The sequence below is a fragment of the Lepus europaeus genome, chromosome 8 (assembly GCF_033115175.1).
Source record: "Lepus europaeus isolate LE1 chromosome 8, mLepTim1.pri, whole genome shotgun sequence".
NCBI classification, from domain to species: Eukaryota; Metazoa; Chordata; class Mammalia; order Lagomorpha; family Leporidae; genus Lepus; species Lepus europaeus.
Window position 1 is genome coordinate 11,839,901 of NC_084834.1, and position 16,262 is coordinate 11,856,162.

Genomic DNA, 16,262 nt, shown 5'->3' on the forward strand with positions numbered 1-16,262 from the left:
ATAAAGATATTTTTAAATTTCCTTTCGTAAAAAATGTATATCATATGTATAATAGAGGCATATAGCTCAATACAAAAATGGATACAAAATCTGAATTGACAAGTTCTCAAAAATAAAGAAATGTGGCCAATAAACACAAGATAAAAATGCCCACCAGCCATCATAAAAACACAAACAAAAATGAAAACACCAACCCCAGCTCTACAAACACTAGTGGGGCAGTCACAGTGAAATACGACCCCACGCAAAATGCTAACAGGTGCGGCCTGCCCAGAGGCTGTCTGCGTGACCGAGCTTGTAAGCAGTATTTGGCAGAGGTCCTCGGTTTCAGACGTTTATACCACGGCTCTGCGTCAGTCTCACTGTATACACCCCCACCCGCTGACATTAGTTCTCACTTGTTTCCCCACACTAGAATGTAAGCTTATAGGGCCGGCGCTGTGCACAGATCACACAACTGCCTGCGACCTTCGTATCCCAGATGGGCACTGGTCCTATCCGCTCTACTTCCGATCCAGCTCCCTGCCAATGAGCCTGGGAACACAGCAGAAGATGGCCTACATGATTGGCCCCCGTCCCCCACATAGGAGACACAGACGAAGTTCTAGACTCGCGGCTTTGGCCTGGCCCAGCCCCAGACTTTGTGGCCATTTGGAGAGTGAACCAGCAAATGGAAGATCTCTCTTTCTCTGTAATTCTGCCTTTCAAATAGAGAAATCAATCTTTAAAAAAAAAAAGAATTATAAGCTCTTAATAGAGCAAGAACTAAATGGTACTTGGTACATATCAGGCATGTCAACAACCAGTATTGGTTGTTGACAGCATGTGCGAAGATTCATCTATATGGATTTTCCAAATGGCAGGGGTTTTAAAAGCACTACATTAGAAAACGTCAGCTATCCAGGCCGGCACTGAGGGGCAGCAGGACAAGCAGCTGCTTGAGACACAGGTGTTCCATATCAGAGCTCAGGTTGGAGTCCTGGCTGCTCCGCCTCCGATCCAGCCCCCAAGTAACGCGCCTGAGAAGGAAGCAAAGGATGGCCCAAGTGTCTGGGCCCCTGGCACCCATGTGGGCAACTCAGATGCAGCTCCTGGCTCCTGGCTTTGGTCTGCCCCAGACCTGGCTGTTACAGCCATTTGGGAGTGAACCAGCTACGGAAGAACTCTGCCTCTTTGTCACTCCGCCTTCCAAATGAATAATAAAAGAAATTTTTTAAAAAATCCAATATCCACCAGTACAGTATATGATATTGGCAATCAACATGGACAACTCTGTAACCATCAGAAACTCGTGTGCAAAAACAAAAAACGGTGCATGTTCATGATACCATTACATGAGTTCATTTCTGTTGAAAAGGAAAAGGAAAAATACATGCAAAGAAAAAAGAAAGCTAACACATCAGCCATCAAGATGTTAACAATGGGTATCTACAAGATGGTGGGATTATGGGTGACTTTTTATTTATGATTTCCTATATTTTTAAAACTTTATTTTTTTACATTGAACGTAATTCTTTTTTAGTAAGACAAAGAAAATTATTCCTAACAAACTAAAATCCAAACCAAAAGTTCTTTCGTTCAAATAAGGAAATGTTTACCTTCTGCTTCCTCATCTGAGATCAGTTCATCATCAGAGCATATGTTCAGGATGTTAACCAGCATCTCTGTGACTACGGGGTACGACAAAACCATCCAAAAGTTACATGGTTAGTGAGATACTGTCTCTAAAATAACGTGAGCATCTCATAAACACGCACGTTCCATAGGCAGAAAAATTATTCATTGACTATTCTGTATGAGAGCAGCTACAGAGAGAGCACCGGTGCCAGTCTGGCCTAGCAGTTAAGACAACACTTGGTTCACCCGCATCCCATACGTGAGTGCCTGGGCTCCAGTCCTGCTCCCTGGAGGAGTCCACTTCTCGCAGATGTGCACCCTGGGGGGCAGCAGTGATGGCTCAAGCAGTCAGGTCCCCGCCACCCATGTGGGAGGCCTGGGTGGAGCTCCTGGCTTCCAGCTTTAGCCACTGTAGGCATGGGGAGCTCTGTCTCTCAAATTAATAATAATAACAACAAATAGCATCAAATGTAAACCACAGGTTCGGTAAGAATTTAGGTAGCTCACTTGTTCCAATAAAAGTCCGGAGTCTTTGAAATCTCCATGGCATAATTACTTGATTTTATGAGATGGCTATTCAAAGCCTTTTCCTCACCGATATACACATACAAAAATTTCTTCCTATTTTACAAAAAAACTTACACCAGCAAGCCTACAGCCAACAGGCTTATATTATATTTGGAAAGCTTATCGGTGTAGCTGAACAAATAAAATTCTTACTAAGGACAATAAATCCTGTTTAAATATCAGTAGGGCTGAAGAAATCACTGAGAGAATGATATAGTGTCTGTTACCTGTTACTTTAATGTTTTGATCATAGTAGGGCAGCTACTTTTTTTTTTTTTTTGCTCAGAGGAAAGCTTTATTGACTGACTGTGTGATAAGGGTAGGTGCTACGGAGGGGTATCCAGGAGAAGCAAGGTGGGGGGGGGGACACGGGGAGGTGGAGGTGGAGGTGGGGGGTGGGGGGGTGGGGCAGTGAGGAAGGAAGGAAGGAGGAGGCGGGGTGGGGGCAGAAAGGGGGTTGAAGCAGGGAAGACACGCCTTCCTCCAACACCACACGTGGCCAAAGGACTCAAATGGCAGCTTCCTCCTGTGTGGTGTGGTGGCGTGTGGTGCCGCGGTCCCTCCCGCCTGCGGTGTCCTTGGAGCTTGTAGGGCAGCTACTTTAAATTGATACTCAGAATAAGAAAATCGTAGTAAAACTCAAATCTAAGAATCAATAAAGTGCCAATTAAACATTTCTGTAGAGAATAAACAAAACCTTGCGGTAACTTTAAGAACCCATCTCTGACCATCAAGGGGGCACGTGCACATCAGCACCCCGGCACAGGTGGGCCCAGGCATCCCTGAAGACCAGTGGTCCAGGTCAGGCTGTGGCCCTCTTACCTTTCTCCCCAACAAAAGGCAAAGACCACGTGAAAACATCCATGAAGTTCGGAAGCCAGTAGGGGTGGGGAGAACAGTTGAACTGTCTGATATTCATGACATTGTTTTCATATTTCAACACAGCAGCTATAAAGAAAAAAGTGAGAAAAGTGACCCGGAGGAACACGGCAGGGCACTGAGAGGCTCTGCAGAGCTGTGCACACTACACGGAATTCAGGAACTCGCTTCCAATCAGTAAACTCAGGACGAGTGAACGGAAGGCAGATGGGAAATTTTAACGCACTTTATATAGTTCATTCTCCTAAGAACTACTCCTGCAAACAGTTCCCCGAAGAGTTCATCCAATCAGAGTATAAGAGAATACAGCTCTAAAATTTCCAGGGGTCACTGCACAGTAACTATCGATAGAAGTCCCAGGTTCCCCAATGTCTCCCTGAGGCCAAATGGTCACAGTAACAAGTCTCCTTCAAGGGCAAATATCACCCATGGAATGGACAGAGCCTGCTTTGCTGGTGATTAGCCAGAGTCAAAGGTTTTACTGCCTCCCCGGAAGGTTATAAACAGCAGCCATCAGTTCACACTGGGGGGAGAATTTACAACTCAGGTTCAAAAGATTAAATCATGTCTGCACATACTACATGCGAGCATGTGAACTGCCTGTTTTTCCTATTCAGTCAGTGTATTGCCAGCATGCTGAAAGGGTTCAATATTAACTAGTCCATCTAGTCGCATGTATGCTTTGATGTCAAGCTGAGTTTCCTTATACTTTAAAATTCTGAAATCCAATTCCTTGTTCTTCACTAGCAGCACTGCAGTGAGCAGTGGTCTCACTCTTCCTGTGGTCATGAGAGCAGGTGCAACAGTTTCCTGGAAATGACAACAGAGGTCATCTCCTGGTTTTCTGTCTGGTTTCTCTGCTACAGGATAGCCCAGCGGTCTCCAAATTTAAGTTACTGCACGTCTGAAATGTGTAGCACAGATTATAAGGAAAACAAGAGCTCCAGTTCTTAAGAACCCAACGCTGGACACAATGTACATGTCCCATTATCTTCATGAATATGTATTTTGTTTATGTTAGGGGACTAAATCATTATTCACCAATTCCTTCAATCTACGTAGGATAAGTGGGAGATGGGTCTCAGTAGCAGATGACCAGACACACAGCCTAACAAACTGCCTTTGGGGAGTGGGACTTCAGCTCAGGGGGTAAAACACTGCTTGGGATGCCTGCCCTCCTATCAGAGTGGCGGCTCCATTTCCAGCTCCAGCTTCCTACTGATGTGCACCCTGAGAAACAGCAGCTCAGGGTCTCTGCGTCCAAGCCACCAGTGTGAGAGACCTAGACTGAGTGCTGGGCCCAGGCCCCAGCTGTTACCAGAAGATCTCTTCCTCTCTATCTCCCCCACCACTGTGCGTGTGTGTATGTGTGTGTGTGCATGCGCTGGGCCCAGGCCCCAGCTGTTACCCATTTGGGAGTGTGTGTGTGTGTGTGCATGCGCTGGGCCCAGGCCCCAGCTGTTACCCATTTGGGAGTGTGTGTGTGTGTGCATGCGCTGGGCCCAGGCCCCAGCTGTTACCCATTTGGGAGTGTGTGTGTGTATGTGTGTGTGTGCATGCGCTGGGCCCAGGTCCCAGCTGTTACCCATTTGGGAGTGTGTGTGTGTATGTGTGCGTGTGTGTGCGTGTGCTGGGCCCAGGTCCCAGCTGTTACCCATTTGGGAGTGTGTGTGTGTGTGTGTATGTGTGCGTGTGCTGGGCCCAGGTCCCAGCTGTTACCCATTTGGGAGTGTGTGTGTGTATGTGTGTGTGTGCGTGTGCTGGGCCCAGGTCCCAGCTGTTACCCATTTGGGAGTGTGTGTGTGTGTATGTGTGTGCGTGTGCTGGGCCCAGGCCCCAGCTGTTACCCATCTGGGGAGTGAACCAACAGATGGAAGATCTCTTTCTCTCGATCTCCCTCACCACTGTGTGTATGCATGTGTGTGTGTGTGTGTGTAAATTTCATAAAATTGTTTTAAGGTATGTCCCAACAGATGCAAGATCTCTTTCTAGCTCCCCCACCACCGTGTGTGTGTGTGTGTGTGTGTGTAAGTTTTGTAAAATTGTTTTAGGGTATGTTCCCAGTATAGAGAAAAAATAGGAATAAAAATCTGTTAAAAAATGATGAATGGGAGAGGTGGAGACAGTGCTGTGGCATAGCGGCGAAGTTGCCACCTGCAGTGCTGGCATCCCATATGGACACTGGGTAGAGCCCTGGCTGCTCCACTTCCCATCCAGCTCTCTGCTATGGCCTGGGAAAGCAGTAGAAGGTGGCCCAAGTCCTAGGGTCCCTGTACCCAAATAGGAGACCCAGAAGAAGTTCCTGGGTCCTGGCTTTGGGTTGGCTCAGCTCTGGCCATCGCATCCACTGGGGAGTGAACCAACAGATAGAAGACCTTTCTCTTTCTCTGCCTTTCACATAAATAAATAAATAAATCTTTTAAAAAATGATGAATCGGGGGGCTGGTGTTGTGGCATAGTGGGTAAAGCCACCTCCTGCAACACTAGCATCCCATATGGGCACCGGTTCATATCCCAGCTGCTCCACTTTCAATTAAGCTCTCTGCTAATGGCCTGGAAAGAGCAGTGCAAGATGGTCCAACTGTTTGGTCCCCTGCTACCCACATAGGAGACTTGGACGAAACTCCTGGTTCCTGGTTTCAGCCTGGTCCAGAGCTGGCTGTTGTGGCCATCTGGGGAGTGAACCAGATGATGGAAGATAGATCTTTCTTTCTCTTTCTCTCCCCTTCTGCTTCTACCTCTCTCTCTGTAACTCTGACTTTCAAAATAAAATTACATCAATCTTAAACAATAATGATGAATTAAGGGGTTGGTGTTGTAGCTCAGTGGGTTAAGCCATGACCTGTGATCCAGCATCTCAACTGGTTCGAGCCCTGGCTGCTCTACTTTCAATCCAGCTCCTGGCTAACATGCCTGGGAAAGTGATGGAAGATGACCCACGGGCACACAAGAGACCCGAACAAATCTCCTGGCTTTAGCCTGGCCCAGCTTCGGCCATTGTGGGCATCTGGGGAGCGAACCAGAGGATGGGAGATCTCTCTAATTCACTCACACACTCTCATTCTCCCTCTCTAACTCTGCCTATCAATAAATCCTTAAGAAAAATTATGAATTGGGGTTGGCACTGTGGCATAGCCAGTAAAGCCACTGCCTACAATGCTAGAATCCCATATGGGCACCAGTTTGTGACCTGGCTGCTCCACTTCCAATCCAGATCCCTGCTGCTGGCCTGGGAAAAGCAGTGTAGGATGTTCCAAGTGCTTGGGCCCACGCTACCTGTGTGAAGACCTGGGCGAGTCTCCTGGCTCCTGGCTTCAGTCTGGCCCAGTCCTGGCCATTGCGGCCATCTAGGGAATGAACCAGTGATGAAGATCTCTCTGTCTCTCTCCTCTCTCTGTAATTCTAACTTTCAAATAATAAATCTTTAAAAAATTATGAATTAAGGGTCTTTCATGTAAGCAGTGGAACTAGTGTAGGTACCAATACACTGAAAGAGTAGGAAAAAATAAAAAAGTGACAGAAGAAACAGAAGAAGGAAGAGGATAAGAACTGGTTTTTTTCCAAAACAAAGAGGTACTTCTTCGGGGGAATACTGAGTACTAGCAGATGCCACATTTTCAGTCTGTTTACTAAACAATGAGTAAGCAACAATCAAGGCAAATACGATGATTTTGAGACAAAGTTCCTGTGTCAAGGCTGACAGACACGCAGGTAGGCTGCACTGTAGCTGAAGGAACCATCAAGAACAAACAGAATGAATGGCGGGGATGAGCTGGCAGTGCAGAGCGGCCGCTGAGCTCCGGGCGGGCTTCAGCTGGCCGCTGACAAACCCAGCCGGGCAATCGATTCAAACGCTTAGCAATGAAGATCTAAAAGGAAGGAGACGGAAGGTCTTCATCCCAAGTAGGAAGACATTCAACAACCCAAGCGGTGCATTCCAGTGAGAGGGGAGGGACGCGAAGGGGACTGAACTGCTCACGTACTGGGAGCAGCAGGGAGAAGGTAACAAGCAGGGCCCTCCAGGGAAACGGAGGCTCAGAGAAGAAAGGCCGGAAGTGAAAAGCAAGCATAAGGCTGGGAGACAACTCCGGTCATGGAAATGCTTTTTAGAAATGGACAAGTCAGGAGGCTGGCATTGGAGCACAGCAGGTTAATCTCCACTTAGGATGCTGGCTCGAGTCCCGGCTGTTCCGCTTCCCATTCAGCTCCCTGCTAAGGCGCCTGGGAAGGCAGCAGAGGACAGTCCAAGTACCTGGCCCCTGCTACCCATGTGGGAGACCAGGATGGAGTTCTTCGCTCCTGGCTTCACCTGGCCCAGACCTAGCTACTGCGGTCCTTTGGGGAGTAAATCAATGCATGGAAGATCTCCCTCTGTATCTCTCCCTCTCTCTCTGTTGCTCTGGGTTTCAATGCAATAAATAAGCAGATCTCTAGAAAAGGACAAGTCACCCAAGGACACAATGAAACAACTGATCCAAGTTAAACTTAGATGAGATATACCATTCCATAGTAGTTTTATTTTTAAATAGAATAAATGTTAAGTACATCGTGGATGTTCAAACTTCTCTCTCCAACTGCATATTCAAGGTATGACTATAAAGTAATGAGACTTAAGAAACCCAATGACAAACACACCAGACCTTATATATCAGACGAGTATGGTCCTTTGATGTTATCACATCAGGTACGACAACATAAAGTGTTACAGTATTATAGTAATTTATATTTCCAACAATGCTTCCACATTCATTTCATGATTCCAAGTTATCTTCACCAGTCCTACACAGTAGGTATTTTAAAGACAAGCTCAGGCTCAGAGAAGTTAAGTGGCTGGTTAAATGTGACACACTTAAAAGCGACGTGTACGACTAGACTAGGAATCTGACGCGCAGCTTGGAGCTTTTGTCAACACAACTCACGCCCTCACTACCTGACCGTATGATCCAAAGAGGCTGCCATTACAACGTTTTTGGAACTCCTCCGTTGGAACCGCCTACAGAGCCAGTGCACGTACAGCACAGAGAAGCTAGTCTCATTACCTTATAATCATACCTTGTTTCTGACCCCACATGGTAGCAGCCAGCTTCATCACTCACCTTATTGATCAGTCTTGACTCCGAATGACTTTTGGCTGTCCAAAAATCAAATCCACCCTCAAAGGACGAAGATTTCCCATCACTGAGGATAATCAAAAGAATATGTCGCAGACTCCGAAGGCAATGCCAAAAGAGGAGTTCCAAAAGTGTCTCTGGGCAATGACAGCACTGCTGGGACGCGTGCGGACCCTCCCACAGTAACTACTCTGAAGGACGATACTCATTGCGATATATTCATTCTGGCATGTTTGTATAAAATCCGATTATTTTATAGTCACACTTTATAAACAACAGCTTAGAAACAGAGACATTATGTTTCTTAACAGAATTGCTGCCTGTTAGAAAACTTCATGAACTATGAATTATAAAAGTTCTAAATTTTATAGAAGACTAACAGGATAAAGTCTTAGAAGTTAAATTTCTGGGACAAAAATATATGTGCATATCTAATCCTCTTCTAGAACAATTATGTGACTTACCCGAAGTCACACAGTTTGTTTCTGGCAGGGACTGGACTACAGTGTGGATCCTTTTCACACTTTCTCTACACTATTCACACTATCTGTACTGTATCTTAAGATCAAAAGAGTTTAATCATTCGCAATTCAAACAAATGGTGACATTTTGAGGCATTGTTACAATTTCATCAAAAGCAATAACTTAAGCTATCTTGACATGAACCTAAAATAATTCACTCTTATATGTCAATCTAGTAGCACAAATAAGACAAATTGATCATTATCCACCCCACTCCCCCAAAAGTCCAACAATCTCTAGGAGATGAAGGCCAAGAATAGCATACATTCTAAATTTCTTGGCCTTTGCTTCAATTCAGGCCTTTTTTTTCTTATTTAAAATTTTTGTCTAGGGACTGGCATTGTGGCATGCAGGATGAGCTGCTGCCTGTGAGGCCATCATCCCCCATGAGCACTGGTTTGGATTTCAGCTGCTCCGCTTCTGACTCAGCCCCCTGCTCACGAGCCTGGGAAAGCAGCGGAAGATGGCTCAGGTGCCTGCACCCTGTCGTGCATGCGGGAGACCCAGATGGAGTCTCAGGCTCCTGGCTTTGCCTCGGCTCAGCCTTGGCTGCTGTGGCCATTTCAGGAAGGAACCAGGGAATGGAAGATGGTTCTGTCTCTCTCCCTCTCTGACTCTGCCTTTCATGTAAATAAATACATCTTCTAAAAATATTTAACAACTCTATACACAAATACACATAGGTAATTAAGCTAGGGCTGACAGTTACTCAAATATCACTAGACTCCTTTACCTTTATTGTTATAGACATCTAGGTAATTAGGGGCCGAGAAGATCGTAATGAGCGACGGGAAGCCTGTTGCCTGGCTCTTCCTATACATTCGATACCTGGAAGAGAGATGACAGCCCGTCTGTCTTGACAGAAAAAGTAAAAACTCTGCGGTGATATTTGGTGCAGCTTTAACATAACTTACCCAGCATCCTGGGCTTCGTGGGCTCTGATTATTGACAATAAATTGTTGTTTTGTAAAAATTCACAAACTGCAGGGTAACTAAAAAGGAAAATTAAAACATCATAAATCCAGAATTAAGACAATTTTAAACACAGGAACAAAGGGGAAAGTTACGATGATATGAGCGGATTTTGTTTCTAGATTCTAAGTATCACACACCACTGAACTTCTAGTAACAGGGTAGTGGTCATCAGTGCGTCCTCATTTCAGTAATATACTTCATTACAGACCAAACGTGCAGAGAACAAGCCTCTGACTCCTAGACATCCTATTCGTACTACTATTCTGAATGCCCACTACTTGTTAAAAAGAACTGCAGAGCACAAAACCAACCTGAAGTTATCAAGCACTAATTATTTAGTTTATTTTAAAAATCTTTGTTTCTTATGTTCACTAGAAAACCATTTACTTTAAAAAAAGATTATGTGTGCCGTAGGCAAGCCGGCAGAATAGAGGCCCTCGGCCCTCGGCGCCCCCAGCCGCACACACTGGACAAGACTCAGCAGCCACCCGTGGGCATCAGCACGTCGTGGGAGCCTTGGACTGAGGCCGCCGGTTGTGACCCTCGGTGGAGCTCCCAGCACAGACGGGGGAGGGTCTTTGAGAAGCTCCGCCCACCGACTACGGGCCCAGCTGCAGCCCGGAGACCGCCTCTCCATTCCTGCTGCTACCCGCCCCCGGAGCGCAGGGACTGGGGAGGAACTATGCCCGTGGCACACAGGGAAACCTAGTCACCGACCCAAGGCCACTACAGACCCAAACCAGCACTGAGAGCTGGCGTCAGCCTTCCTGCACTGCGGTTAGAGCCAGACTTGTCTTCACAAAGATGGGGCGAAGACACACGTGCCCGTGCACCTGGTGACAGGACTGCGGACTGGAGCCGAATGTAGACCTGAACCAGTGCTGCCCACCGAGGACCTGACAAAGAACACTGCCCCTGCCGCTGGCAGCGGGCCCACCCACACAGACACTCCTGCAGCCCAGTCACTTGGCTCTAGCACTGCTCAACCATAACCCCAGGAGCAATCCCAAGGTCCAGGGGCCCAGCAGAGACGATATTTACCTGACAAGTCCAGTCTGAAAGGACCAAAAATATATCTTCAAATGCGCAGATCCCTAAGCAAAATTATATGGACCATGAAGAATCAGGTAAACACGACACTACCAAAGGAAACCAATGAAGTTCCAGTAACTGACCCAAAGAATGGAGACTCAAGAGTTACATGACAGGGGCCAGTGCTGTGGCGCAGCGGGTTAAAGCCCTGGCCTGAAGTGCCAGTTCTAGTCCTGGCTGCTCCACTTCCAATATAGCTCTCTGCTATAGCCTGCGATAGCAGTAGAAGATGGCCCAAGTCCTTGGGCCCCTGCATTCACGTGGGAGACCTGGAAGAAGCTCCTGGCTCCTGGCTTTGGATCGGCACAGCTCGGCCATTGTGGCCATCTGGGGAGTGAACCAGCAGATGGAAGACCTCTCTCTCTGTCTCTGCCTCTCCTTCTCTCTCTGTGTAACTCTGACTTTCAAATATATAAGATAAATCTTTAAAAAATGAATTATATGACAAATAATTCAAAATAATACCTTATAGAAGCCAGTGAGCTACAAGAGAATGCAAATAATACATGAAAGCAGGAAGATAATACACAGACACACGGAGCTGTCTGGTAAGGAAATACAAGCCATGAAAAGAACCAAACAGAAATCCTGGAGCTGAAGCTCCTGATGTTGGATCGGCAAAGCTCCGGCCGTTGCAGCCATTTGTGGCATGAACCAGAGGATGGAAGACCTTCCTCTCTGTCTCTCCCTCTCACTGTCTGTAACTCTACCTCTCAAATACATTAATAAAATCTTTTTTTTTTTTAAAAAAGAATGAACAAGAGTGTAGAGTATATGGGATGCCATCACTCAAAATAATAGATGCATTATGGAGTTCAATAATGAGCAAAGGGCGAGACAGTGGGAAGCTTACTCAGAGGAATAATGGCTGAGAGCGTCTCCAATCCAGGAGAGAAACGGACATCAATTCATGGAACCCCGAGTCTTCAAATTCAGCCACACCCACAGAGGGAGCCACCAAGATGCATTATAATTAAGTTGTCAAAAGTAAAAGACCAAGAATTTTGAAAGCAATGAGAACAGTTAACCTGTCACATATAAGGGAGCTTCCGTGAGACTACTGGTGCGTTTCTCAGCTGAAATCTTGAAGGCCAATAGAAAAGTGAATGAAATATTCAAAGTATTTAAAAGAAAAAAAAAAAAAAACCCTGCCAAACAGAAATGCTTTACCTGGCAAAACTGTCCTTTAAGAATGAAGGAGAGGAAATCTTTGCCAAACAAACCAAAACTGAGTGTCACCACGACACCTGCATTTTATGAGCTGCTGAAGGGAGTTTCTGAAATTAAAACAGATACTAAACAGCCACACTACACAAAAGCATACAGAAGCATAAACGCCATTGCTAACGGTAAATGTCAAGGCAAAGCAGAAGATTGCCAATACTGTAATGTTGGCACATAGATCACTTAAACCTATACAACTTATTTATTTATAAAAACAGTGAGAGTAACTATACTCACAGAAATCTGTTTATAGAAGTAAGTATAGGTGTGTATGGGGGAAGCAGTAGAGTGTAGAGTGTCTTTGTGTAACTGAAGTTAGGTCTTTTTCAGCTTAAGATAGACTGCTATAAACAGTCTATAGACTGATAGAACTATAAACAGTTTGATGTGAACCCAATGGTTAAAAAAAAGTCCAGTAGATACACAAAAGATATGGAGAAAAGAACCAAAATATACTACTATAAAACTCATCAAAACACGAAGACAAGGAAGGAGAGGAAGGGGAGAACGGCGACTCCTTACTTAGAAAGCATTACTTCAGCTTCCCAGTCACAAGACCTAAGAGTGACTGAATGGATTAGAGACAAAAACCCAAGACTCTGCTGTCTGCTGTCTGTAAGAGGCTCCTTTTAGCTTTAAGGACACTCATGGCTGGAAGTGAAGGGGCAGACATGGATGTTCCATGGAAACGGCAACCAAAGACGGCAGGTGTGGCTATACTTCTACCAAACAAAAGAGGCTTTAAGCTAGAAATTGTCATGAGACAATTTTAGCCATTATATAGTAACAGCTCAACAGGAAGACACAATTATAAATGTATACATACCCAATATTAAAGCACTTAAATATATAAAGCAAACGTTGACAGTTATAAAGGGAGAAATACTCACAGAGAGCAATACGACAATAAGAGCCTTCAATTCCCCTTTCTTCATCATAGGTAAGTCACACAGACGGAAGTCAGTAAGCAGTGGGCACGACTGGGTAACACTCTAGACCAGCTGGACCTAACAGACACAACTGGAAAACAATTCTTCTCAAGTACATGTGGAACAGTCTCCAGTACAGATCATAGGTTTGGTCACAAAACAAGTTGTAACAAATTCAAAAAGATGTAAATCATTCCAGGTATCTTTCCCTATGGTAATGGAATAAAACTAGAAACCAATAACGGTAAGAAAACAGCAAGATTCACAAGTGATGCAGAAGCTGTACAACATACTCCTGAACAATCCTTGAGTCAAAGAGAAAATCAAAAGGGAATTTTAAAAATAACTCAAGGGGAATGAAGATGAAAACACAACATAACAAAATTTATGAGATGTAGCAAAAGCTATAAAGAGGGAAGTTTATAGTAACAAACATTTATGTTCAAAAAGATGAAATATCTCAAACAACCTAACTTTTGCTAATCAAAAATAATTTTTAAATCCCTAACTAGAAAAATAAGAACAAATTAAGCTCAAAGTTAGCAAAAGGAAGTAAATGACAAAGATTAGAGCATAAACAAATCAAATAGAGATCAGAAAGTATAAAGAACCAGTGAAATAGAATAATTTTGAAAAAACAAACAGCTTGGCTAAATAAAAAAGAGAAACAACTCAAATTTAAGTAAAATTTAAAAAATCAAAGAAGAGACATTACAATGGATGTTTCAGAAATAAAAAAAGGATCATATGAAAAATTATGTCAACAAATTGGGTAACCAAAGTCATTTCACGAAGCCAGCAACACTCTGACACCAAAGTCAGCCAGAGACACTACAAGGAAAGTACAGGCCAGTACCCTGATGAAAAGAGAAGCAAAATACTTAGGAAAACAAATTCAACAACACACACAAAGAATTATATCCACGATTAAATGGGATTTATCCCTGGGATGCAAGGACAGTTCAACATCTGCAAGTCAATCAATATGATACACTACATTCACAGAAAGAAGATTAAAACCACATGAGCATCTCAAAAACACTGGACAAAATTCAACATCAAGTCAAGATAAAAATTCTCACCAAACAGGTATAGGAGGAACTTACCTCAGTGCAACAAAGAGCATCTATGGAAAGCCCAGGGCTAACGATCAAAGGGGGAAGTGAAAGCCTGGGAATGCTACCTGCTCTCACTACTTCTATTCAACACAGAACGGAACCCTAGCCAGGGTAATTGGATAAGAGAAAGAAAGAAAAGACATCCAAATCAGAAAAGGAGAAGTCACATAATCTCTGCAGATGACAGCTCACAGATGTAGAAAACCCCAAGTCGTCACCAAAAAAGCTGCTATACCTAATAAATTCAGCAAAGTCGCAGGACATGAAATCAAAATACAAAACTCACACAGTGGGTGTTTAGCCTGGTGGGGAAGATGCCTGCATCCCACACTGCAGTGCTGGCTCTGGCCCCAGGCTCCAGCTTCCTGCCAATGCAGATCCTGGGAGGCAGCAGGGACACTTGACTCAAGTGACTGGGTTCCCGCTACTCACACGCGAGATCTGCATTACACTTCCAGCTCCTGCTCTGGCCTCAGTCTCTCCCTGGCTGTAGCAGGCATTTGGAGAACTGACCAGCGGATTTGCAACAGCCATAAAAAGAATAAAATACTTAGGAATAGAAAATTGAAGCAGATACAAATAAACAGAAAGACACCCTACACTCATAGACTAGAAGAATTAATATTGTGAAAATGTCTATATCACTCAAAGTTATCCACAAAATACCAATAGTTATATTTTTAAAGTAGAAATAAATCCTAAATTTATATGGAACCACAAGACCCCAAATAGCCAGGCACTTCTAAGTAAGAGCAAAACTGGAGGTAGCATACTTTCTGATTTCAAAATATATTACAACACTACATTAATCAAAACTATATTTCTGGCATAAAAACAGACATGTAGGCCAAAGGAACGGGATAGAGGTCCCATAACTAAATCCAGCAAGTGTAGTCAACTGATCTTCAACAAGAGTTCCAAGTACAATGGAGAAAGGGCACTCTCCTCAATCAACACTGTTGGGAAAACTAGATATTTACACAAAACATAAAACTCCACCATTCCCAAACTATGCACAAAAACTAACACAAAAGACCTGGCGTTGTGGTGTAGCACATAAAACCATCGCTTGCAACACTGGCATCCCATCTGAGCGTCAGTTTGTGTCCTGGCTGCTCCACTTCTGATCCAGATTTCTGTTAATGGCCTGAGAGAAGCAGTGGGAGAGATGGCCCAAGCGCTTGGGCCTCTGTCACCCACATGAGAAACTGGGATGGAGTTCCAGACTCCTGGCTTAAGCCTGGCCTGGTCCTGGCCATTGTGGCCATCTGGGGAGTGAACAAGTAGATGGAAGAGTTCTCTCTCTCTCTTTCTCTCTCTGTAACTCTGACTTCCAAATAAATAAATCTTTAAAAAAATATTGAGGGGCTAGCACTGTGGCATAGTAGGCTAAGCTTCCACCTGCGGTGCCAGCGTCCCAAATAGGCATTGGCTTGTGTCCTGGCTGCTCTTCTTTCACTCCAGCTCTCTGCTGTGGCCTGGGAAAGCAGCAGAAGATGGCCCAAGTCCTTGGACCCCTGCACCCACGTCAGAGACTCCGAAGAAGCTCCTGGCTCCTGGCTCCAGTCTGGCCTAACCCTGGTGATGGCGGTCATTTGTGGAATGAACCAGTGGATGGAAGACCTTTCTCTGTCTCTCTGTCTGTAACTCTACCTCTCAAATAAATAAATAAGATCTTAAAAAATACTGAGATATCATATACTTGTCAGAATGGCTATTATAAAAGGCTTGATAACAAGTGTTGGTGAGGATGTGGGGAAAAGGGAATTTATACATTGTTGGTAGGAATGTACGTTAGTACTAGCTGTATGGAAACCATTATAAAGATTACTCAAAAAAGTTAAAACAGTGCTACCATGTGATCCAGCAATCCCACTTCAGGGTGTAAACCCAAAGAAAATGAAAGGGATACAGAATGTGTGCATGTGTGCTCACAGCCTCAGGGCCTGCACTTGCAGACTCAGTGGTCCATCAAAAATATTTGGAAAACAAACTACATCTACATTAAACATGTACCAAGTTTTTTCTTGTCATTATTTTCTAAACAATAGAGTATGACGATGTAAATATATTTACATTGTATTAGTGATCAATGTAATCTAAGGATGATTTGAAATATACAGGGAGATACACACAGATTCTATATAAACACTATGACATTTTTTTCTTTGAGATTTAAAAGCAAGATTTATTAGAGTCAAAGACCTCCAGCCAGAGTGGCATGGAGG

The 16,262-nt window shown here is 44.4% G+C and overlaps 1 protein-coding gene across 4 annotated transcripts in view; it reads right to left on the reverse strand.

Annotated features, from left to right (window-relative positions):
• The window catches only part of PPP3CC (protein phosphatase 3 catalytic subunit gamma), a 114,555-nt gene that overhangs the window by 20,975 nt on the left and 77,318 nt on the right, over window positions 1-16,262 (reverse strand). For 3 of the 4 annotated variants that reach the window (XM_062199393.1, XM_062199390.1, XM_062199391.1), the window contains exons 7-10: window positions 9,611-9,688; window positions 9,430-9,524; window positions 3,007-3,132; window positions 1,599-1,670 (exon numbers count right to left, since the gene is read on the reverse strand). In XM_062199393.1, the coding sequence (XP_062055377.1) occupies window positions 1,599-1,670; window positions 3,007-3,132; window positions 9,430-9,524; window positions 9,611-9,688 (371 nt within the window). The remainder of the gene's footprint in view (window positions 1-1,598; window positions 1,671-3,006; window positions 3,133-9,429; window positions 9,525-9,610; window positions 9,689-16,262) is intronic. The other variant, XM_062199392.1, reaches the window with a different exon arrangement.